General features: G+C 41.6%; 1 protein-coding gene across 1 annotated transcript in view; it reads right to left on the minus strand.

Moving 5' to 3' along the window:
* LOC100380647 (guanine nucleotide-binding protein G(i) subunit alpha-1) overlaps positions 1-26,519 on the minus strand; it is a 65,262-nt gene extending 38,743 nt beyond the window's left edge. The window contains exon 1 of the mRNA XM_014125082.3: positions 26,052-26,519. Within this exon, the coding sequence (XP_013980557.1) occupies positions 26,052-26,169 (118 nt within the window). The 5' untranslated portion in view covers positions 26,170-26,519. The remainder of the gene's footprint in view (positions 1-26,051) is intronic.
* Positions 26,520-27,286: the final 767 nt, after the last annotated feature.

A 27,286-nucleotide genomic window follows, 5' to 3' on the forward strand; every position in this document is an offset into this window, starting at 1 on the left:
AACCCTATGTACAACATCTGCGGGCTTTTGGAGTTTCCTATAAAGCGACCGAGCAAAATAATAGGCCTACACTTGATTTGGGCTACATTATTGGATGCTAAATGTTTCTGATCAGTAACAGATGAGCAAACAAATAGATGAGCTATACCACTACTACTTATTTGCCCAGCCAGAAACCAATTAATCAAATAGCTTTTCAGACAGCAATTCAGTGAAACAAAATCACAAGGATTGAGACAAGTCAGTGAAGTTACAGCCTTTTGCTCATGAGTAGGCCTAGGCTACTAAGCGACTGCAAGTCAAGAGCAAAAATAATCCACTTGTTAAACTACACTTAACAAAAATATTTTAAAAAATTCAACAACTTCAAATATTTTACTGAGTTACAGTTCATAAGGAAATCAGTCAATACAGATATGCACCTGTTGCTCACAGACATCTTAAAATAAACTTTTTTTTCTTTTTTAAATACTAAGAAAAATGGGGTGCGTGGATCAAAAACAGTCAGCATCTGGTGTGACACCATTTGCCTCATGCAGCGCGACACAGCTTCCTTGAGACGATTTCTGAATTTGTGCAGAAATTCTTCAGTTGTGCAAACCCACAGTTTCATCAGCTGTCCGGTGGCTGGTCTCAGACGATCCCACAGGTGAAGAAGCTGGATGTGGATATCCTGGGCTGGCATGGTTGCACATGGTATGCGGTTGTGAGGCCGGTTGGACGTACTGCCAAATTCTCTAAAGCTACGTTGGAGGCGGCTTATGGTAGAGAAATTAACATTCAATTCTCTGGCAACGGCTCTGGTGGACATTCCTGCAGTCAGCATGCCAATTGTATGCTCCCTCAAAATGAGACATCTGTGGCATTGTGTTGTGTGATAAAACTGCACATTTTAGAGTGGCCTTTTATTGTCCACAGCACAAGGTGCATCCGTGTAATGATCATGCTGTTTCATCAGCCTCTTGATATGCCACACTTGTCAGTTGGATGGATTATCTTGGCAAAGGAGCAATGCTCACTAACAAGGATGTGCACACAATTTGAGATAAATAGGCTTTTTGTGCATATGCAACATTTCTGGGATCTTTTATTTCAGCTCATGGAACATGGGACCAACACTTTACATGTTGCATAGATTTTTTTGTTCAGCGTACATAACACGCTGGCAAAATGTTCTAATAAATTGAGCCAACTAGATAAGATGATCATGAGCAGCACTCACCTCAACTTAGCTAACATTTCCCTAGCTTAATTGTAGCCTAACCAATACCCAAACGGAGATTCAGTGTACACAAAAAGCTGACATTGATTTATCAAGACGAGTCCCCACGCTCGTCTCAAAGCAGCCCGATAGTGCTGTCCCAATCAAAACGGTGCCGAAATTGGCATCTAGTTGACCACATGCAGGTAGGCTATTGCTTCAAATTTATTACAACGATTGGATGACTTTCGGATTTTCAGTAAGAAAGAATTTGATACATGCCTTCAATTGCATTAGCCTACTTTATTCCAATATTTTCATTCAGTGATATTTAATCCCACAGTAATTCAGTTGTGGTTAAGAAAACAGTGCATGCTTAGTGGTGGGCTATGCGAAGAGATGGGAGAAGTGTCATGCCTCTAAGTTTTTAGAACAGGAAGGAGGACGGTTAACTGGTGCTGCATAGCAACCATCAAGAGTTTAAGAGCGTAGTGCGTGCCAATGCCACCTTCAGCAGTACGGTTTCATACTAAGCTGTAGGCAGATGTTTACCGAAATGATTACTAGGTTGTTAGGCGTAAATAAAATTTTCGGCTTTGATACCGGCAATACCTTTCAGATTTAAGGTATGGTAAAGTCGGCAGAGAAACATCTTAGTATTAAAAGGTTGGTGCAGTTCAGATATTACCTAGCAGGGGTATTCTACTCTTACCCTACGAGGTCCGGAGCCAGCTGGTTCTATTCTACCTGATAATTAATTGTCCGAGGTCTGAAATCAATCCCTGACTCGAAAGGAACAATAATTTTAAAAAAGTGGAACTGGCTTCGAGAGTTGCGTTTGAAGGACCTAAAACATCCTTTAACCTGTTAGGGCTAGGGGGCAGTATTGACACAGCCGGATAAAAAACGTACCCGATTTAATCTGGTTACTACTCCTGCCCAGTATCTAGAATACGCATATAATTATTGGCTTTGGATAGAAAACACCCTGAAGTTTCTAAAACTGTTTGAATGGTGTCTGTGAGTATAACAGAACTCATATGGCAGGCAAAAACCTGAGAAGATTCCAAACAGGAAGCGCCCTCTCTGACAAGTTGTTGTTCATCTTGGCTCTTTTTATTGAAGACTGAGGATCTTTGTCGTAACGTGACAGTTCCTACGGCTCCCATAGGCTTTCAGAACCCGGGAAAAAGCTGAATGATATCGAGGCAGCCTCTGGCTGAAACACATTATCGCGTTTGGATAGTGGCTGGTCAGAGTACTCTGAGACTCACGCTCGTGCACGAGATGTATTTATTTTCTCTCTTTGTACATATACAGGCTTTCCCGGTCGGAATAGTATCGCTTTTTTACGAGAAAAATTGCATAAAAATTGATTTTAAACAGCGGTTGACATGCTTCGAAGTACGGTAATGGAATATTTAGAAATGTTTTGTCACGAAATGCGCCATGCTAGCCACCCTTATTTACCCTTTCGGATAGTGTCTTGAACGCATGAACAAAACGCCGCTGTTTGGATATAACAATGGATTATTTGGGACCAAACCAACATTTGTTATTGAAGTAGCAGTCCTGGGAGTGCATTCTGACAAAGAACACCAAAGGTAATCAAACTTTTCTAATAGTAAATTGGAGTTTGGTGAAGGCTAAACTTGCTGGGTGTCTAAATAGCTAGCCCTGTGATGCCGGGCTATCTACTTAGAATATTGCAAAATGTGCTTTCACCGAAAAGCTATTTTAAAATCGGACATATCGAGTGCATAGAGGAGTTCTGTATCTATAATTCTTAAAATAATTGTTATGCTTTTTGTGAACGTTTATCGTGAGTAATTTAGTAAATTCACCGGCAGTGTTCGGTGGGAATGCTAGTCACATGCTAATGTAAAAAGCTGGTTTTTGATATAAATATGAACTTGATTGAACAAAACATGCATGTATTGTATAAAATAATGTCCTAGGGTTGTCATCTGATGAAGATCATCAAAGGATAGTGCTGCATTTAGCTGTGGTTTGGGTTTATGTGACATTATATGCTAGCTTGAAAAATGGGTGTCTGATTATTTCTGGCTGGGTACTCTGCTGACATAATCTAATGTTTTGTTTTCGTTGTAAAGCCTTTTTGAAATCGGACAGTGTGGTTAGATTAACGAGAGTCTTGTCTTTAAAATGGTGTAAAATAGTCATATGTTTGAAAAATTTACGTTTTTGCATTTGAGGTATTTGAATAACGCCCCACGGGATTACACTGGCTGTTGAGTAGGTGGGACGCAAGTGTCCCACCTAGCCCATAGAGGTTAACAGTTCGAATACAAGTGAAAGAAAAGGTAGCAGTCCTTGAAGCGTGGCCTCATCCTCTGAAGCCTTGGTTGGTTTATTGAGCTCAGCACACATTTTAATTACCTCCGCTGTGCTGAGGGCTTGGTTTCCCTGGAGAGCACTGTTCTCCAACTCGCTGTCCCACATGACAACACACACATCCTGTATAGGAAACACACATGGCTAACTTGTCACTTAAGTAACACACAGTTAACTGTCTCTCTCAGAGGAAACACGCACATGTCATGCACACACCTCAGTAAACCTCACTGATTACGTTGCTATTTAATCTAAAGTCTGTCAGAGCTCAAACACACACCCCAAGACACACTGGGTTGGCTGAGTGGACAAATAAGACTGCAGGCCTTGTAGCTCAGTTGGTAGAGAATGGCCTTTGCAACGCCAGGATAGTGAGTTTAATTTCCGGGACCACCCATATGTAAAAATGCATGCACCCATAACTAAGTCGCTTTGAATAAAAGCTTCTGCTAAATTGTACATCAACTCAGCAAAAAAAGAAACATCCTCTCACTGTCAACTGCATTTATTTTCAGCAAACTTAACATGTCCCTGAACAAAAGGGGGGTCAAAATGTAACAGTCAGTATCTGGTGTGGCCACCAGCTGCATTAAGTACTACAGTGCATCTCCTCCTCATGGACTGCACCAGATTCGCCAGTTCTTGCTGTGAGATGTTACCCCACTCTTCCACCAAGGCACCTGCAAGTTCCAGGACATTTCTGGGGGGAATGGCCCTAGCCCTCACCCTCCGATCCAACAGGTCCCAGACGTGCCCAATGGGATTGAGATCCAGGCTCTTCACTGACCATGGCAGAACACTTACATTCCTGTCTTGCAGGAAATCACGCACAGAACGAGCAGTATGGCTGGTGGCATTGTCATGCTGGAGGGTCATGTCAGGATGAGCCTGTAGGAAGGGTACAACATAAAGGAGGAGGTCTTCCCTGTAACGCACAGCGTTGAGATTGCCAGCAATGACAACAAGCTCAGTACGATGATGCTGTGACACACCGCCCCAGACCATGACGGACCCTACACCTCCAATCAATCCCGCTCCAGAGTACAGGCCTCGGTGTAACGGCCATTTCTTCGACGATAAACGCGAATCCGACCATCACCCCTGGTGAGACAAAACCGCGACTCGTCAGTGAAGAGCACTTTTTGCCAGCCCTGTCTGGTCCAGCGACAGTGGGTTTGTGCTCATTGGCGACGTTGTTGCTGGTGATGTCTGGTGAGGACCTGCCTTACAACAGACCTACAAGCCTTCAGTCCAGCCTCAGCCTATTGAAGACAGTCTGAGCACTGATGGAGGGATTGTGCGTTCCTGGTGTAACTTGGGCAGTTGTTGCCATCCTATACCTGTCCCGCAGGTGTGATGTTCAGATGTACCAATCCTGTGCAGGTGTTGTTACACGTGGTCTGCCAATGCGAGGACAATCAGCTGTCCGTCCTGTCTCCCTGTAGCCCTGTCTTAGGCGTCTCACAGTACAGACATTGCCATTTATTGCCCTGGCCACATCTGCAGTCCTCATGCCTCCTTGCAGCATGCCTAAGACATGTTCACACAGATGAGCAGGGACACTGGGCATCTTTCTTTTGGTGTTTTTCAGAGTCAGTAGAACGGCTTCTTTAATGTCCTACGTTTTCATAACTGTGACCTTAACCTGTCTGGGCTAGGGGGCAGTATTTTCACGGCCGGATAAAAAACGTACCCGATTTAAACTGGTTACTACTCTTGCCCAGAAACGAGAATATGCATATAATTAGTAGATTTGGATAGAAAACACTAAAGTTTCTTAAACTGTTTGAACTAAACAGAACTCATATGGCAGGCCAAAACCTGAGAAGATTCCATGCAGGAAGTGCCTTGTCTGACAATTTGTTGTCCTTCTGTTGCATCTCTATAGAAAATACAGCATCTGTGCTGTTACGTGACACTTTAAGGCTTCCATTGGCTCTCTAAAGCGTTCAGAAAGCAGAATGACGCGTCTCCTGTCTCTTGGCAAAGTACAGCAGCAGAGTTTGTAAGTGGTCTGCCTGGGGACAGTGAGACTGGAGAAGCGCGTTCACGAGACCTCACCATTTTTTTCTTTCACTCTTTGAATGAATACAACATTGTCCGGTTGGAATATTATCGCTATTTTACGAGAAAAATAGCATAAAAATGTATTTTAAACATCGTTTGACATGCTTCTAAGTACGGTAAAGGAATATCTTGAAATCTTTTGTCACGAAATGGCTCACGCATTACCCTTCGGATAGTGACCTGAACGCACAAACAAAACGGAGGTATTTGGATATAACTATGGATTATTTGGAACCAAAACAACATTTGTTGTAGAAGTCCTGGGAGTGCATTCTGACGAAGAACAGCAAAGGTAATCCAATTATTCTAATAGTAATTCTGAGTTTAGGTTGCCCCAAACTTGGTGGGTGTCAAATTAGCTAGCCGTGATGGCTGAGCTATGTACTCAGAATATTGCAAAATGTGCTTTCGCCGAAAAGCTATTTTAAAATCTGACATAGCGTTTGCATAAAGGAGTTCTGTATCTATAATTCTTAAAATAATTGTTATGTATTTTGTCAACGTTTATCATGAGTAATTTAGTAAATTCACCGGAAGTTTTCGGTGGGTATGCTAGTTCTGAACATCACATGCTAATGTAAAAAGCTGGTTTTTGATATAAATATGAACTTGATTGAACAAAACATGCATGTATTGTATAACATAATGTCCTAGGAGTGTCATCTGATGAAGATCAAAGGTTAGTGCTGCATTTAGCTGTGGTTTGGGTTTTTGTGACATATATGCTTGCTTTGAAAATGGCTGTGTGATTATTTTTGGCTATGTACTCTCCTAACATAATCTAATGTTTTGCTTTCGTTGTAAAGCCTTTTTGAAATCGGACAACGTGGTTGGATTAACGAGAGTATTATCTTTCAAATGGTGTAAAATAGTCATATGTTTGAGAAATTGGACTTATAGCATTTGAGGCATTTGTATTTTGCGCCACGCGATTCCACTGGCTGTTGAATAGAGTGGGACGCTAACGTCCCACCTAGCCCAGAGAGGTTAATTGCCTACCGTCTAAGCTGTTAGTGTCTTAACGACCGTTCCACAGGTGCATGTTCATTAACCTCTTACATCTAGACGTTCCGCTAGCGGAACACCTGCTCCAATATCCAATGATAGGCGTGGCGCGAATTACAAATTCCTCAAAAATACGACTATTTCACAGCATTTTAAAGACAAGACTCTCCTTTATCTAACCACACTGTCCGATTTCAAAAAGGCTTTACAGCGAAAGCAAAACATTAGATTATGTCAGCAGAGTACCCAGCCAGAAATAGATACCCATTTTTCAAGCTAGCATATAATGTCACAAAAACCCAGAAGACAGCTAAATGCAGCACTCACCTTTGATGATCTTCATCAGATGACACACCTAGGACATTATGTTATACAATACATGCATGTTTTGTTCAATCAAGTTCATATTTATATCAAAAAACAGCTTTTTACATTAGCATGTGACGTTCAGAACTAGCATACCCCCCGCAAACTTCCGGGGAATTTACTAACAATTTACTAAATTACTCACGATAAACGTTCACAAAAAGCATAACAATTATTTTAAGAATTATAGATACAGAACTCCTCTATGCACTCGATATGTCCGATTTTAAAATAGCTTTTTGGTGAAAGCACATTTTGCAATATTCTAAGTACATAGCCCAGCCATCACGGGCTAGCTATTTAGACACCCGGCAAGTTTAGCCTTCACCAAAATCAGATTTACTATAACAAAAATGTTATTACCTTTGTTGTCTTCGTCAGAATGCACTCACAGGACTGCTACTTCAATAACAAATGTTGGTTTGGTCCCAAATAATCCATCGTTATATCCGAATAGCGGCGTTTTGTTTGTGCGTTCCAGAAACTATCCGAAATGGTAAATCAGGGTCGCGCACCGCGCAACAAAAAAATTCTAAATATTCCTTTACCGTACTTCGAAGCATGTCAACCGCTGTTTAAAATCAATTTTTATGCAATTTATCTCGTAAAAAAAGAGAATATTCCGACCGGGAATCTCCTTTTCGGCAAACAGAGGAAAAATCACAAAGACGGGGGCGGCCAGGGCACGCGCCTAAGCCCACAGTCCCTTGATCGGCCACTTGAGAAAAGCGATAATGTGTTTCAGCCTGGGGCTGGGATGACGACATTCAGGTTTTTCCCGGGCTCTGAGCGCCCATGGAAGACGTAGGAAGTGTCACGTTAGAGCAGAGATCCTTTGTAAAAGATAGAGATGGCAAAGAAGTTCAAGAAATGGTCAGACAGGCCACTTCCTGTAAAGGAATCTCTCAGGTTTTGACCTGCCATTTGAGTTCTGTTATACTCACAGACACCATTCAAACAGTTTTAGAAACTTTGGAGTGTTTTCTATCCAAAGCCAATAATTATATGCATATTCTAGTTACTGGGCAGGAGTAGTAACCAGATTAAATCGGGTACGTTTTTTATCCAGCCGTGAAAATACTGCCCCCTAGCCATAACAGGTTAATTGTTTATGGTTCATTGAACAAGCATGGGAAACAGTGTTAAAACCCTTTACAATGAAGATCTGTGAAGTTAATTTGTAAAAAAAAATCTAAATATCTTTGAAAGACAGGGTCCTGAAAAAGGGTTTATTATTACAAGCGAACACCACTGGCCCAGGGGACAGAAATTTCCTTCTGAGCATCTGTGAAATAGAAACACTCTCCTAAGCACAATAAACAATGAGACTACTCACTACACAGCTCCAACACACAATCTGTGATGATCCACCCACTCAAAACACTCATCTGAAGATGATTTCATCTGAGGATTAATGCAGACACCCCCAGCGCAATCCCTGGCATGGGAAAATCAATGTGCTTATGAGTCATAGTCTGACTGCGCACACACAAAGGATATCCCATTTAAAGCATTGTAGTGGATCAACGTGTTAAAGATTCAAGATTAGAGACAACCACATGTTCTGTTGAAGACACTTGTCCACATACCCCCTCCTGTGGAGTACTCCTGAACTGCTCACAGAGCCAGCCAGCCAAGCCCCCACACATGCCCCATGCAGGTGCTACTGTGGGCGAGGAAAAGAACCTGCCATAAAAATTCAAATTAGGCTCATCTCAAATGATGCGTAGTCTACACATCACCATCAGAGTATGTGAGCGGTCGGAAATCCCACTCATCACTCATGGAGCGGAGCTTGGCGCTCCACATTCTTTCCAACCGCTCCGCTAAACACTCCGCTCACAGGAAAAAAAAAAAAAACTGCCGCTCAAATTTGCTCCATTCATAAAATGTACATTTAACCAACACCCATCTATTTTTGTGACAACCTGGACCTACCATTTGGTTTTGAAGTATTGAAACCAAGCCATATGATTTGAAAGAAAAGTATTTTAATAAACATGAAAAGGTGAATGTAAGAAGCGCTCATCATTTCAAATAGGCTACATGTCGTATTAAAACAGCATATAAACACTAAATTAGGTCAGGAACCAGATAGGGAGCCTAAGAAGGAACAAAAATGTAATATTTTAGCTATATTATTTCAAGGCTATAGCCTACAAACAAATACATTGTGAAGCATCTGCGAGTGCGACACTAGGCTGGTAGGGACATAAAGCACTCAGCATTTCATTGTTCTCAATCATTATAGTCTATAAATTGCACATATATGCTGTGACTTACTTAGAATTAAATACAAATTAAACAAAAAATGCCTTAGTCTGCAGTGCCTTTGAATTCATTTTTAGAAACAGAGTTTGGCCAGAATCTGTGGCTTCAGGCTCATGCAATAGTGCCTGGAGAACAGGCCAGCAGCAGAACATCCTCTCCACGCTTGGAGAACCACTGGGGATGATAAACACCTGCTTCCAGTTGAAGCTCGCATCCGCTACAAGACCATGGTGATTGCCTACGGAGCTGTGAAGGGAACGGCACCTCCATACCTTCAGGCTCTGATCAGGCCCTACACCCAAACAAGGGCACTGCGTTCATCCACCTCTGGCCTGCTGGCCCCCCTACCTCTGAGGAAGCACAGTTCCCGCTCAGCCCAGTCAAAACTGTTCGCTGCTCTGACACCCCAATGGTGGAACAAGCTCCCTCACGACGCCAGGACAGCGGAGTCAATCACCACCTTCCAGAGACACCTGAAACCCCACCTCTTTAAGGAATACCTAGGATAGGATAAAGTAATCCTTCTGACCCCCCCCCCCCCTAAAAGATTTAGATGCACTATTGTAAAGTGGTTGTTCCACTGGATATCATAAGGTGAATGCACCAATTTGTAAGTCGCTCTGGATAAGAGCGTCTGCTAAATGACTTAAATGTAATGTAATGATATTTTTTATATAGGTAGGCCTAAAAGTTAAGGCAAAATAACCCAATCAAAACAGAAAGCTCCTTGAAAGTGGGAATATGCCAGGCCTATTGGGCCTAAATCAATTACAGCCTATTGTATAGCCTAGATAATAGAACAAAAATGAGCAAAACTTTTAAGATCTGATTTTTTGTTTCTAAAATACTTTGCTACAATGACACACTTAGCTACCCACCTTGTTCCTTTCTTTTAGAATGTGCACATAGTACACCATCATGCTTTCGGGATAAGTGTCTTTTCAGATTCCACAATTCTATAGTTGGACACTACATCACTGCACTCGGTCCTCATCTTTGTAAGTCACCTTGATTTTGCACCTGTGTGTTCTATCAGTTTCTTTATAAAAAACATTTAGTGAACTCTGTGACAATAGCTAAAGCAAGGAGTTATAGCAGCAAACAAGTAGACTACAAATGCATACTGGCCCAGACATGCCACGAGCTCGTGAAGTGGGCGCTACTGGAGTGAAATTGGAGGGGCCTCTTGGCCCAGGCAAATTGGGAAAACTTTGCTCCAGCTCTGCTCACATTCTCTGATCACCATACTGCTGCTGCAGTGAGCGTAATGTGCAGTGTTAAGCTCTCCTACTCTGACCATGATGTTATCATATTAGTTAACACAGGGTGGTCCACTGTGACAAAAAAACAAAAAAAAAACTCTGGCTATTACAGACAGGAGGCTGGTGGCACCTTAACTGGGGAGGACAAGCTTGTGTTAACGGCTGGAGTGGAATGGTATCAAATAAACACAAGGGTTCCATGCCATTCCATTTGCTCCTTTCCAGCCATTATTATGAGCCGTCCTCCTCTGATATGTACTCATGAGCTTATTTCAACTGTCGTACCCCATCAGAACTAAAAATAAGCTTGTTTTACTGTTTGGAAACAAAGTAAATGTAAACAAACACTAGTCTCAAAACATGGTTAAAACTATCATTTTTATATCATGGATGGTCAGTCCTTGCATCCATAGCTCTAAGAATTCTAGAGTGGTTACATTTCTCCAGCCCCATCCCTCAGCTTTTTACCAAAGTGGCAGTGATAACACTGTTTTAACTGCTAACCAGAAAAGAAAATAATAAATCCTAACTCAGAGTAGGTTTTAGGATGATGTTGTAAGACACTGCTCAGACAAACTGAGCCAGGAGTAAAAACAACTCAAAAGTATCTCAGCTGGTAATCACGACAGTTTGAGGTAATGCAAAGGAAAGCTAGTGATGACGGCACTAATTGGTTATTCTTCCTCATTTGCAACAATGTCAATCTCGATGAGGCGTTGCCAGATGTGAACTCTATAGCACACTTTAGACAACCATAGTGAATGTGACTGTACATCAAATGTTGCAATGGTAAACCGTTTGATAAACAGTGCCTTTGGAAAGTATTCAGATCGCTTGACTTTTTCCACATTGTTACGTTACAGCCTTATTCTAAAATGGATTCAATAAATAAAATTCTCCTGTTTCCATTGATCATGCTTGAGATGTTTCTACAACGTGATTGTTGTCCACCTGTGTTAAATTCAATTGATTGGACATGATTTGGAAAGGCACACCTGTCTATATAAAGGTCCCATAGTTGACTGTGCATGTCAGAGCAAAAACCAAGCCATGAGGTCGAAGGAATTGTCCGTAAAGCACAGAGACTGGGGAAGGGTACCAAAAAGATTCTGCAGCACTGAAGGTCCCCAAGAACACATTGGCCTCCATCATTCTTAAATGAAAGAGGTTTGGAACCACCAAGACTCTTCCTAAAGCTGGCCGCCCCGTCAAACTGCGCAATCGGGGGAGAATGACCTTGGTCAGGGAGGTGACCAAGAACCCGATGGTCACTCTGACAGAGCTCCAGAGATCCTCTGTGGAGATGGGAGAACAACAATCTCTGCAGCAATCCACCAATCAGGCCTTTATGGTAGAGTGGCCAGACAGAAGCCACCCCTCAGTAAAAGGCACATGACAGCCCGCTTGAAGTTTGCCAAAAAGCACCTAAAGGACTCCCAGATCATGAGAAACAAGATTCTCTGGGTTTGCCAAGATTGGCCTGAATGCCAAGCGTCACGTCTGGAGGAAACCTGGCACCATCCCTACGGTAAAGCACGGTGGTGGCAGCATCATGCTGTGGGAATATTTTTCAGCGGCAAGGACTGGGAGACTTGTCAACGTCGAGGGAAAGATGAATGGAGCAAAGTACAGAGAGATCCTTGATGAAAACCTGCTCCAGAGTGCTCAGGACCTCAGACTGGGGCGAAGGTTCACCTGCCAACAGGACAACGACCCTAAGCACACAGCCAAGACAACGCAGGAGTGGCTTCGGGACAAGTCTCTGAATGTCCTTGAGTGGCCCAGCCACAGCCCAGATTTGAACCTGATCGAACATCTCTGGAGAGACCTGAAAATAGCTGTGCAGCTACGCTAACCTGAGAGCTTGAGAGGATCTGCAGAGAAGAATGGGAGAAACTCCCCAAATACAGGTGTGCCAAGCTTGTAGCGTCATACCCAAGAAGACTCGATGCTTTAATCTCTGCCAAAGGTTCTTCAAAGTACCAAGTAAAGGGTTTGAATTAGTAAAAAAAAAAAAATATATATATATATATATATTTTTTTTTTTAAAGGGTATTCATGAAAAATAAAACGATTTAATCAATTTTAGAATAAGGCTGTAACATAAAATGTTGAAAGTCATGGGGTCTGAATACTTTCCCGAAGGCACTGTAATTAGCCTGACACGATCACCTTGTTTACTCTTAATTCTTGCCTAATGTTGACATGAATAACCTTTTAACCAAATCTGATATTCTGAATGCGATAGGCATATTGCACTGAATCATACATGGTTGTTAATAGCAGAATTTGGATAACACCCCAACTCTAAATCGCTTTGGCACAGCAGGCATCAAAGTCACTTGTCAATAATGTTGAAGAAAATGTTTGAAAGGTCTATCATTTTCACCGAAAACAATCAAAGTTAACATAGGCCCTAGGATGCATTCAATTGCCCAACATATAGGCATGCCCAATTTAGGCATCTAAAAATAAAATACAAGTGATACTGCGCTCCAAAGCGATAAGTTGAACTAACATGTAGGTTAATGACATTTTTGATAAGCCGAGTTGATAAGTATTTTGGCATTTCATGTGAATTAGGCCTCATGCGAAATCGTCAAAATACTGTTGCATATAGGCCTAGATTATTTATGGGTCCGTCATTACAAAAGATCCCCCAAAAAATTCTACAACTCCAAAGAAAGTCTGTCTATTGTGCAGGAACCACTGACTCGCTGCCTACTTAATATGTCGACTAGATGGAACTCATAACTAAAAAGAAGATTCATGCAAAGCTTTTATTTTTACTCATATGAGTAAAATGTCTCTTCTCAGTACTTTTTTTTATACTTGAGACACTTTGTGGATACAGCACCTGATACTGCAATTAAGCCCTGGCCTAGAACATGCCCGATATGCAGAGAACCCAATGGCTGGGAAAAGCTGCTTTAATGCCAGAGACTCTACTGGCTCATTGGGGCAGCTTCAAAGCAGTCAGGTAAGTTTGGTTCACCCAATCTTAGAGCTACAGTGACTTCAGAAACTTTTCCACATTTTGTTGTGTTGCAACATGAATTTAAAATTGATTACACTCAATGTTTGTGTCACTGACTTACACACAATACGCCATAGTCAAAATTGAATTATGTTTTTAGAATATTTGACAAATAAAATATTTAAAGCTGAAATGTCTTGTTAATAAGTATTAAATCCCTTTGTTATGGCAAGCCTTAAGTTCAGGAGTAAAAATTTGCTTAACAAGTAAGTCACAAGTTGTATGGACTCAATAAGTGCAATAGTGTTTAACATATCTTTTTAAAAAGCAGACTGAATTAAAAACATACTTTATTGGCTGTGATAGGAGAAAACTGTTACTCCACAATACTAACCTAATTGACAGAGTGAAAAGGAAGCCTGTAGAGAATACAAATATTCCAAAACATGCATCCTGTTTGCAACAAGGCACTTAAGTAATACTGCAAAAAATGTAGCAAAGCAATTAACTTTTTTCCTGAATACAAAGTATTATGTTTGGGGCAAATCCAATACATTACTGAGTACCATTCTCCATCATGTTATGGGTATGCTTGTAATCATTAAGGACTGGGGAGTTTCTCAAGATAAAAAAATAAACATAATGGAGCTAAGCACAGGCAAAATCCTAGAGGAAAACCTGGTTCATTCTGCTTTCCAACAGACTCCGGGAGATTAGTTCCCCTTTCAGCAGAACAATGACCTAAAACCAGTGGTGTAAAGTACTTAAGTAGTACTTTAAAGTATTTGTACGTAAGTAGTTTTTTGTGGTATTTATATTTTTGCCAAATTCTATATAATGTACTCCATACATTTTCCTCGACACGTTTTGACATGAAAATGGTCCAATTAATAACACTTATCAACATAACATCCCTGGTCATCCCTACTGCCTCTTATCTGGCGGACTAACTAAAACACAAATGCTTCGTTTGTTGGTGTGTGCCCCTGGTTATCCGTCAATTCTTTTTAAAAAAATACATGGAAAATATGCCATCTGGTTTGCATAATAAGGAATTTTAAATGGTTTATACTTAAGTACATTTTAGCAATTCCATTTACTTTTGATACTTAAGTATATTTAAAACCAAATTCTTTTAGACTTTTACTCCAGTAGTATTTTACTGGGTGACTTTCACTTGACTCATTTTCTATTAAGGTATCTTTTACTTATGTATGACAATGGAGTACTTTTTCCCCCAACACTGCCTAAAACAAGGCCAAATCTACACTGAAGTTGCTTACCAAGTAGACAGAGAATGTTCCTAAGTGGAAGAGTTACAGTTTTGACTTAAGTCTACTTGAAAATCTATGGCAAGACCATAATATGATTGTCTAGCAATGATCAACAACCAATTTGACAGAGCTTGAATAATTTTGGAAAAAAAAAAAAATAAATAAATAAATATGGGCAAATGTTGTACATTCCAGGTGTGGAAAGCTCTTGGAGACTTACCCAGAAAGACTGTAATCGCTGCCGAAGGTGCTTCTACAAAGTATTGACTCAGGGGTGTGGGTACTTACATTATGTAAATTAGATATTTCTGTATTTAATTTAATACATTTCCAAACATTTCTAAAAACATGTATTCAATTTGTCATGGTGTGTAGATGGGTGAGAAAATATATCAATTTGTAATTCAGGCTATAACACAAAATGTGGAATAAGTCAAAGGGTATGAATACTTTCTGAAGGCACTGTAGGCGAGTTCGGTTCATCCCCAAGCCTTAGAGCCAGGTAAGTTTAATTAATAATGCGTAGGTCTTCCAGCAGCAGTCAGGTGAGTGGTTCATCATGCCCCAGTTGCGTTTGTTTAGCCCGCTGTTGACCTCAGTGCTGGTAATGTGAACCAGCCTGTGCATGTTGCCAAGCAACCGCCAACCACCAACTGGAGGGACAGGACTACCAAATGGGTGAGGGAGGTGACTAACGCAATGTACTCAAAGATATAAATGAAGTTCATGGGTAAAAAATAAATGTACATATTTTTCTAATTGATATAGAATATTAGAAAACATCCCTGAAAGGCATAAATAGGAAATGATCAAAGTGTGTAATTTGTTTATAGTGTAATATGCTTGTGTCTCTCTGGTTGTATTTATTATACTGAAAAAAAATAAAACGCAATGTGAAGTGTCCCATGTTTTTGTTTTATTTCTTAAAATTTTACTAATTGGTAGTTAGTCTTGTCTCATCGCTGCAACTCCCCTACGGACTCGGCAAAGGTCGAGAGCCATGCGTCCTCCGAAACACGACCCTGCAAGCCGCACTGCTTCTTGACATACTGCTCGCTTAACCTGGAAACCAGCCACACCAATGTGTGGGAGGAAGCACTGTCCAACGTCAGCTTGCAGGCGCCACAAGTCGCTAGAGCACATGAAATCCAGGCCAGCCAAACCCACCCCTAACCCTGACGACGCTGGACCAATTGTGCACCGACTCATGGGTCTCCCGGTCATGGCCGGCTGTGACACAGCCTGGGATTGAACCGGAGGCTGTAGTGACACCTCAGCACAGCCTTAGACCACTGCACCACTTAATTAGCTGAAATAAAATATTCAATAAGCACAAAGAGCTTATTCCTCAAATTTTGTGCACAAATTGATTTACATCCCTGTGAGCATTTCTCCTTTGCCAAAATAATCCATCCACCTGACAGCTGTGGAATATCAAGACGCTGATTAAACAGCATGACCATTACACAGGTGCACCTTGTACTGGGGACAAAAGGCCACAAAAAATATGCAGTTGTGTCACATAACACAATGTCACGTGCAATTGGCATGCCGACAGCAGGAATGTCCACCAGAGCTGTTGACAGAGAATATAATGTTAATTTCTCTACCACAAGAGAATTTGACGGTATGTCTAACCGGCTTCACAAACGCAGACGACCGCGTAACCATGCCAGCCCAGGACATCCACATCCGGTTTCTTCACATGCGGGATCATCTGAGACCAATCACTCAGACAACTGATGAAACTGAGGTGTATTTCTAACTGTAATAAAGCCCTTTTGTGGGTAAAGACACACTGATTGACTGGGCCTGGCTCCCCAGTGGGTGGGCCCAGTCATGTGAAATCCATAGATTAGGACCTCATTTACTTATTTCAATTGACTGATATGAATTGTAAACCCAGTAAAACCATTGAAATTGTTGCGTTTATTTTTTGTTCTGTATATTTACTTTTCTTTGGTCTTTTGTGATATTTGTATATTTTTCTGTACAATGTTCGTGTGATGCAATAAAAATACTTATGGCCATCCAAAGTTTAGGCTAAATCACAAGTTCAGGGAAGAAAGACTGGTAGACATTTCCTACAGAGGCTTTGGGTTGCACTTTTTGCAACAGATGTGTGTAATGTAGCTCGTCATGGCCCTCAAAGGTCAGCATGCCAGGTACACTTGCCCCCTTCCAATGTCTACCGCTGCAACAGATCCACGGAAGATGCCATTTCCATCGCTATTCACACGACCATAACACATCTGGACAAGAGGAACACCTATGTGAGAATGCTGTTCATTGACTCCAGTTCAGCATTCAACAGTAGTGATGCACCGATATGACATTTTTGGCCGGTACCAATATCCAATATTTTCCCTACCCCCCAAAAAAGAATTCCCAAATATTTAAAAAAAATTGGGGCCTTTAAATTATTTAACTGTACTAGAATGCTTAACACACACACGGACACAGTGGTTTAAGGCACTGCGTCTCAGTGCAACAGATGTCACTACAGTCCCTGGTTCAAATCCAGGCGGTATCACATTCGGCCGTGATTGGGAGTCCCATAGGGCAGCGCACAATTGGCCCAGCGTCGTTCAGCCAGTCATTGTAAATAAGAGTTTGTTCTTAACTGACTTGCCTAGTTAAATAAAAAGGTTACACACACTGACCAAAAAGTTATTTTGTTGGCATTTACGCATGTCCCCATTACAAGTTAAACATAATCAAAAACTATTTCTTTCACTTACTTGCTGTGCTGTTTTGTTGTTCATTTGTTCAGTCATTTCATTCTCAACCAGGATTTCTATGGAACGCCGTTTGGGTCGTAGAGGTCGACCAATTATCGGAATGGCCGATTAATTAGGGCCGATTTCGAGTTCTCATAACAAATCGGTATTTTTGGCCACCGATTTGCCGAATATTATTATTGTTATTATATATTTTTTTAATGTTAGACCTTTATTTAACTAGGCAAGTCAGATTAAGAACACATTCTTATTTTCAATGACTGCCTAGGAACGGGGGTTAACTGCTTTGTTCAGGGTGAATTCGTTTCTGCAACCTTCCGGTTACTAGTCCAACGCTCTAACCACCTGCCTTACATTGCACTCCACGAGGCTGACTACCTGTTACGTGAGGGCAGCAAGAAGCCAAGGTAAGTTGCTAGCTAGCATTAAACTTATTTTATAAAAAAAACTATCAATCTTACCATAATCACTAGTTAACTACACATGGTCGATGATATTACTAGTTTATCTAACGTGTCCTGCGTTGCATATAATCGATGCGGTGCCTGTTCATTTCTCATCGAATCACAGCCTACTTCGACAAACGGGTGTTGATTTAACAAGCGCATTTGCGAAAAAAGCACTGTCGTTGTACCAATGTACCTAACCATAAACAATGCCTTTCTTTAAAATCAACACACAAGTATATATTTTTTAAACCTGCATATTTAGTTAATATTGCCTGCTAACATGAATTTGTGTCACTTCTCTTGCGTTCCGTGCAAGCAGTCAGGGTATATACAGCAGTTTGGGCCGCCTGGCTCATTGCGAACTGTGTGAAGTCCATTTATTCCTAACAAAGGCCGTAATTAATTTGCCAGAATTGTACATAATTATGACATAACATTGAAGGTTGTGCAATGTAACAGGAATATTTAGACTTAGGGATGCCACCCGTTAGATAAAATACGGAACGATTCCGTATTTCACTGAAATAATAAACGTTTCGTTTCCGAAATGATAGTGTCCGGATTCGACCATATTAATGACCAAAGGCTCGTATTTCTGTGTGTTATTATGTTATAATTAAGTCTATGATTTGATAGAGCAGTCTGACTGAACGATGGTAGGCAGCAGCAGGCTCGTAAGCATTCATTCAAACAGCACCTTCGTGCGTTATGCCAGTTGCTCTTCGCAATTCTTCAAGCATTGCGCTGTTTATGACTTCAAGGCTATCAACCCCCGAGATTAGGCTGGTGCAACTGATGTGAAATGGTTAGCTAGTTAGCGGGTGTGCGCTAATAACGTTTCAAACGTCACTCGCTCTGAGACTTGGGAGTGGTTGTTCTCCTTGCTCTACATGGGTAACGCTGCTTCGAGGGTGGCTGTAGTCGATGTGTTCCTGGTTCAAGCCCAGGTAGGAGCGAGGAGAGGGACGGAAGCTATGCTGTTACACTGGCAATACTAAAGTGCCTATAAGAAAATCCAATAATCAAAGGTATATGAAATACAAATGGTAGAGAGAAATAGTCCTATAATTCGTATAACTACAACCTAAAACTTCTTACCTGGGAATATTGAAGACTCATGTTAAAAGGAACCACCAGCTTTCATATGTTCTCATGTTCTGAGCAAGGAACTTGAGTGTTAATTCACCTGCTTCCATACATGTTTCATTTTAAAACATTGATCTTACAAAGTATTTGTTTAATCTAACTGCTTAACTATTTACAGTGGGGGAAAAAAGTATTTGATCCCCTGCTGATTTTGTACGTTTGCCCACTTAAAGAAATTATCAGTCTAGAATTTTAATAGTAGGTTTATTTGAACAGTGAGACAGAATAACAAAACAAAAAAACCATAAAAACGCATGTCAAAAATGTTATAAAATTATTTGCATTTTAATGAGGGAAATAAGTGTTTGACCCCTCTGCAAAACATGACTTAGTACTTGGTGGCAAAACCCTTGTTGGCAATCACAGAGGTCAGAGGTTTCTTGTAGTTGGCCACCCGGTTTGCACACATCTCAGGAGGGATTTTGTCCCACTCCTCTTTGCAGATCTTCTCCAAGTCATTAAGGTTTCGAGGCTGACGTTTGGCAACTCGAACCTTCAGCTCCCTCCACAGATTTTCTATGGGATTAAGGTCTGGAGACTGGCTAGGCCCCTCCAGGATCTTAATGTGCTTCTTGAGCCACTCCTTTGTTGCTTTGGCCGTGTGTTTTGGGTCACTGTCATGCTGGAATACCCATCCACGACACATTTTCAATGCCCTGGCTGAGGGAAGGATGTTCTCACCCAAGATTTGACGGTACATGGCCCCGTCCATCGTCCCTTTGATGCGGTGAAGTTGTCCTGTCCCCTTAGCAGAAAAACACCCCCAAAGCATAATGTTTACACCTCCATGATTGACGGTGGAGATGGTGTTCTTGGGGTCATAGGCAGCATTCCTCCTCCTCCAAACACGGTGAGTTGAGGTCAAAGAGCTCCATTTTGGTCTCATCTGACCACAACACTTTCACCCAGTTGTCCTCTGAATCATTCAGATGTTCATTGGCAAACTTCAGACGGGCATGTATATGTATTCTTGAGCAGGGGGACCTTGCGGGCGCTGCAGGATTTCAGTCCTTCACGGCATAGTGTGTTATCAATTGTTTTCTTGGTGACTATGGTCCCAGCTGCCTTGAGATCATTGACAAGATCCTCCCGTGTAGTTCTGGGCGAATTCCTCACCGTTCTCATGATCATTGCAACTCCACGAGGTGAGATCTTGCATGGAGCCCAAGGCCGAGGGATATTGACAGTTCTTTTGTGTTTCTTTTATTTGCGAATAATCTCACCAAATGTTGTCACCTTCTCACCAAGCTGCTTGGCGATGGTCTTGTAGCCCATTCCAGCCTTGTGTAGGTCTACAATCTTGTCCCTAACATCCTTGGAGAGCTCTTTGGTCTTGGCCATGGTGGAGAGTTTGGAATCTGATTGATTGCTTCTGTGGACAGGTGTCTTTTTTACAGGTAACACGCTGCGGTTAGGAGCACTCCTGTATAAAAGACACCTGGGAGCCAGAAATCTTTCTGATTGAGAGGGGGTCAAATACTTATTTCCCTCATTAAAATGCAAATCAATTTATAACATTTCTGACAAGTGTTTTTCTGGATATTTTTGTTGTTATTCTGTCTCTCACTGTTCAAATAAACCTACAATTAAAATTATAGACTGATCCTTTCTTTGTCAGTGGGCAAACGTACAAAATCAGCAGGGGATCAAATACTTTTTTCCCCCACTGTATCTGTATTTGGGTTTTTGTTTTACAGGAAAATGCCACGGGCACTATCTGATGTGTGGAGACATTTCACTGCAGCTAATGTAGAAGGAAAAGCTGTGTACATTTGCAAATACTGTGCCAAATCATGCAACAAAGATGCAGAATCATCTGGCCAAGTGCATCAAGTTCCCTCAGCGCTCACAACAAGCAACCTCTGACAAAAGTCCCTCTACTTCTATTCGAGGTGAAAATGATGAATCGGACACCTTATCGATAGCAACAGCTCATGGTCCTCCCGGAATCAGAAGTTTGACTCAATGGAGGAACGTAGTCAGAGAAATGCTGATGAATGTCTTGCTTGAGCTGTGTATGCAACTGGCTCACCTCTGATGCTCACAGGCAACGTGTATTGGAGATTTCTGAATGTTCTTCGCCCAGCATACATCCCTCCAACCAGACATGCTAAATCTACTCATTTGCTGGATGCAGAGTTCAACAGAGGACAAGTGAAGGTCAAGCAAATCAAATAAAGTAGCCTGTATTGCAATCATCTCTGATGGGTGGTCGAATGTTTGTGGGTAAGGAATAATTAACTACATCTCCACACCTCAACCAGTATTCTACAAGAGCACAGACACGGGACAAGACACCCCGGTCTCTACATTGCAGATGAGCTGAAAGCAGTCATCAATCACCTTGGACCACAGAAGGTATTTGCACTGGTGACAGACAATGCTGCGAACATGAAGGCTGCTTGATCTTATGATGAGTCCTACCCTCACATCACACCCATTGGCTGTGCTGCTAATGCATCGAATCTGCTCCTCAAGGACATCATGGCACTGAAAACAATGGATACACTACAAGAGAGCCAAGGAAATGGTTAGGTATGTGAAGGGTTATCAAGTTATAGCAGCAATCTACCTCACCAAGCAAGGTGAGAATAAGAGCACCACATAGAAGCTGCCCAGCAACACCATTTGGGGTGGCGTTGTCATCATGTTTGACAGTCTCCTGGAGGAGAAGGAGTCTCTCCAAGAACTGGCCATATCACAGTCTGACGATATGGAAAGCCCAATCAAGAGGATCCTCCTGGATGATGTATTTTGGGAGAGTGGTAAGCAGCCTGAAACCTATAGCAGTAGCCATTGCACGGATTGAGGGAGACAATGCCATCCTGTCTGATGTTCAGACTATGCTTGCAGATGTAAGAGAAGAAATCCGTACTACCCTGCCCACTTCACTGTTGCTCCAAGCAGAAGAAACTGCAGTTCTGGAATACATCAAAAAGTGTGAAGACTTCTGCCTGAAGCCCATACACGCCACAGCGTACATGTTGGACACCAAGTATGCTGGCAAGAGCTTCCTGTCTGGAGCAGAGATCAACGAGGCCTATGGTGTCATCACTACTGTGTCTCGCCACCTTGGCCTGGATGAGGGCAAGGTTCTTGGCAGTCTGGTGAAGTACACTTCCAAGCAATGGCTTTGGGATGGAGATGCAATATGGCAGTCGTGCCAACATATCTCATCAGCCACCTGGTGGAAGGGACTTGTGGATCTGAGGCTCTTTCCCCTGTTGCCTCCATCATCCTCCAGATCCCAACATCAGCCACCTCAGAGCGCAGCTGGTCCTTGTTTGGGAACACACACACCAAGGCACGCAACACGCTGACCAATACAAGGGTTGAAAAATTGGGGGCCATCCGGGCAAATTTCAGGCTTTTTGAGCCTGGCAACGAGCCATCCTCAACAAGGTTAAGTGACAGTGAAGATGAGGCCTCAGAGTCTGATGTTCAAGAGGTGGACATTGAGGTGGTCCAAGGAGAAAACATGGAAGCCTGAGAGGAAGGCAACCAAAGCTTTAGTTTCTAGACTATCATTTTAGAGATGTATTTTGAAAAGGTTTTTGGGAGATGCGATGGATCATTCAATATTTATAACTAAATTGTTTCTTTTTTTATTTCTCTTGGAAGGATTTAATCATTTGCAATTATGTCTACTTATGATAAGGTAAAAGGTTTATGTTTCTGTCTCCACATGGTATGGTAAATATATCCAATGCAAAAAACATGTACATTTAAATTGTATTAATATTAATTTGCATATATTCCCGTTAATTTCCACAGAATGTTTCCACCTCTGAATATTCCCCAAAATGTGTAACCCTACTGGCTATCTTTAAAATAAATAAAAACATTTAATATTTTAATAGTATACACAAAACATACATCTATTTGAGAAGCAAACTGAGAAACATAATAAATGATAAAGCCTGACCATCACACAAATAACGTGGGTAGTTGACTGACAAACAGACACATTATTATGCTGTGGGAATCTTAGAACTATTATTACAGCAAAAAGGAGAGTGGAAGAAGCCATGTCCATTTTCAGCAAGAGTTTAATGATTCATACTTTTAGCTACTACGATTTGTCATATGGCTCATACTAGTAGCTATCTATGTTACTGTAAATGCAATTCCAAGTCTAACTAGCTAGCTATATGACTACGTAATATAGCTAGCTAGTGGATGAATTCATTGCAGTTTTGTTGCCAAATTAGCTTGCTAGATACACTACATGACCAAAAGTATGTGGACACCTGCTCGTCTAACATCTCATTCCAAAATCATGGGCAAACCCAGATTCGTCGGTCGGACTGCCAGATGGTGAAGCGTGATTCATCATGCCAGAGAACACGTTTCCACTGCTCCAGAATCCAATGGCGGCAAGCTTTACACCACTCCAGCCAATGCTTGGCATTGCGTATTGTGATCTTAGGCTTGAGTGCACTGCTCGGCCATGGAAACCCATTTCATGAAGCTTCCGACGATCGGTTCTTGTGGTGACAATTTGGAACTCTGTAGTGAGTGTTGCAACCAAGGACAGCCGATTTTTTACACGCTAAGTGCTTCAGCAGTTGGCGGTACCGTTCTGTGAGCTTGTGTGGCCTACCACTTTGCGGCAGAGCAGCTGCTGCTCCTAGACGTTTCCACTTCACAATAACAGCACTTACACTTGGCCGGGGCAGCTCTAGCAGGGCAGACATTTGACAAACTGACTTGTTGGAAAGGTGGCATCCTATGACGGTGCCGCATTGAAAGTCACTGAGCTCTTCAGTAAGGCCATTCTACTGAAAATGTTTGTCTATGGAGAATGCATGGCTGTGTGCTCGATATTACACACCTGTCAGCAACGGGTGTGGCTCTCCTTCCGTGGCCTCCAACTGCTCTTAAATACAAGTAAAACTTCAACCGATCGCTGCCTTCACCTGCCCGCCCGTAAAGTATCACTACTCTGGACGGTTCTGACTTAGAATATGTGGACAACTACAAATACCTACGTGTCTGGTTAGACTGTAAAATCTCCTTCCAGACTAACATCAAACATCTCCAATCCAAAGTTAAATCTAGAATTGGCTTCCTATTTCGCAACAAAGCATCCTTCACTCATGCTGCCAAACATACCCTCGTAAAACTGACCATCCTACCGATCCTCGACTTCGGCGATGTCATTTACAAAATAGCCTCCAATACCCTACTCAATAAATTGGATGCAGTCTATCACAGTGCCATCCGTTTTGTCACCAAAGCCCCATATACTACCCACCACTGCAACCTGTACACTCTCATTGGCTGGCCCTAGCTTCATACTCGATGCCAAACCCACTGGCTCCAGGTCATCTACAAGACCCTGCTAGGTAAAGTCCCCCCTTATCTCCGCTCACTGGTCACCATTGCAGCACCCACCGGTAGCACGCGCTCCAGCAGGTATATCTCTCTGGTCACCCCCAAAGCCAATTCCTCCTTTGGTCGTCTCTCCTTCCAGTTCTCTGCTGCCAATGACTGGAACAAACTACAAAAATCTCTGAAACTGGAAACACTTATCTCCCTCACTAGCTTTAAGCACCAGCTGTCAGCAGTTCACAGATTACTGCACCTGTACATAGCCCATCTATAATTTAGCCCAAACAACTACCCCTTCCCCTACTGTATTTATTTATTTTGCTCCTCTGCACCCCATTATTTCTATTTCTACCACTACAAATCTACCATTCCAGTGTTTTACTTGCTATATTGTATTTACTTTGCCACCATGGCCTTTGTTGCCTTTAACTCCCTTATCTCACCTCATTTGCTCACATTGTATAGACTTATTTTTCTACTGTATTATTGACTATGTTTGTTTTACTCCATGTGTGACTCTGTTGTTGTATGTGTCGAACTGCTTTGCTTTATCTTGGCCAGGTCGCAATTGTAAATGAGAACTTGTTCTCAACTTGCCTACCTGGTTAAATAAAGGTGAAATTAAAAAATGTAAAAAAATTAATTAAAAAATAGCCGAATCCACTAATTTGAAGGGGTGTCCACATACTTTTGTATATATAGTGTAGCTATGATTCATTATTTTTCAAGCTATCTGAGTGCACACAGCTGAAAATTTGAGAGCCCTTTGTTCAATAAATCAGTGTCAATCAGAAAAACCTGGCTGTAGTAGCTCAAACGTCTTTGAGAAGGCAGTGCAAATCAAGACAGGATACTTTGCTAATTTAACATTAGCTAGGGAAATCATTTGGTTTACTAAGTAGGTAATGTTAGCCACCTAGTTAATCTGATCATTGAGACTAACATTAACGTTAGTTAGCCGTGACACCCGAGTCACTGAGATACCTAGAGGGATTAGCTAGGCGTTTAAACTAAATTCCACCATTTACAATGGAGTTGAACGGCAACTCGTGTAGGCGGACTGGAGGTCATACGTCACATAAAATGTATGTTTTATTAAAAACTACTGATTTCATCACCCAAAGAATTTTCCGCAATTAAACACGACATTTTGTGTACTTGCGGTATGTTCTTTAGGTGCTGAAATCAGTACAATTGTATTTGATAACACGTGTGACGTCAGAGCTCTAGTCCGCTCACACTAATCACCGCTCAACTCCATTGTACATCGTTGAGTTTAGTGGCCAATAAGGCTAGGGATAGTTACCTAGCAAGCTTAATTAGTTCATTGCCAGTAGGACTAACTCAACAGGACTAGCTAACTATGCTAAGTAGCTAACGTTAGTTAGCTATTCAGCGAGCTAACGTTAGCTAGCAATTTGAATTAGTTAATTTTAATTCCATTCATAAAAAGTTGCCAATATTGGCACTATCAAACTCTTGTACACCACCTGTATAAAACTAGCTAACGTTAGCTGGGTATATAGGTAGCTAGTTAACCAAGGTTAGTGAACTAGCTAATTTTTCATTCAACCATTCGTTCAACACTCCGTCTTGGTCTCACCGAGCAGAAGCAGCTTAACCTCCCGTGCTGCTTTTTCCCCGTCGTCCCGTAAATTTCTGTCGATCATTTTACTGCGCTCCTGCGCCTGCTTATCATCCGTGCTCAGAGTACACCCCATCTTCAAGCCGATTCCCAAAACGTTGTAACAGTTAAAAAGACCAAATATACACAATGCAATAACATGCACAAGCTAAAACAAGGAGGGAGCCTCCCTCTGAGATTCAAACACGCCCTTGCCTCGCACCCAGTCTAGCCAAATAAATTGTTTCTCAGCAGCACTTCTAAAATTACTTTCCTTCAAAAAAAAGCTTTTCGTTATGGTTTCTATTTATTTTCTATAACGATTTAGAAGTACTCAGATGATCATTTCCCAATTTTAAAAAGAGCAACGGTTAGGCAGCGTTTCTTTGCCTGTTTGAGCTGTTGATCAATGGACTGTTTCCCGTTGTTCACGTACCCGATGTCTGCGCATGCGTGATAGCGCGCAGCCCTTTCCTCAAAATTGTATTTTCTGTCGGCACAGTGGCACCAAAGTTAGAATATTGCTGCTTTCTTGAGGTGTTTCGCTGAACCCTTTGAGATGAGGGCAAAATGTTGTACCTATGAGTTTACATACATGACAGGCTAAAAAAGCAGTTGGGTGCATTACATACAATATCTTATCTAACCTATCGCTGTGTTATCTTTACAGACATTCAGAAGTCAGGAAAGTAGCCTAGCTAATAGTGCAGTGCCAGGTTTCAGAGCCTGGCCCAAAGATTTGACTATATACCCTACAAACAGTGTAGATACAGTATCTGGATGAGGGTCCATTTCCTTGTTCAATTGCACTTTAATAGTCATTGATTTAACATCATCAATGTTAAATCCTAATTTAGAAAATGCTAATAATTCACAATATAGTTGATTATGTGTTGATATGTGATTATATGCTTTATAATGTCAAATGCATGGGGGTTGACTGTGTAGGACCTATGGAGAGGATCCAGACAGGCTAGCCAGCGTAATCTAAAATGGATTATAGAGAGTTAACGGAGACTAATGGAGATTAGGCATTAAGTTAACTAATGAATGCCTTCATTTGCATGGCTGATGTTTGTTAGTTTGTTGGCAGCTGCGGGGGCATTGTGCCCAGTCAAGATGCTCAGCCATTTAGATGATGACGAGTTGTAATGTTTTTATGGATCCCAAGACTCCCTGAAAAACAATGTTAATACATCTGAATATTAATATAT

Source organism: Salmo salar, chromosome 10, assembly GCF_965601325.2.
Source record: "Salmo salar chromosome 10, fSalSal1, whole genome shotgun sequence".
NCBI lineage: Eukaryota > Metazoa > Chordata > Actinopteri > Salmoniformes > Salmonidae > Salmo > Salmo salar.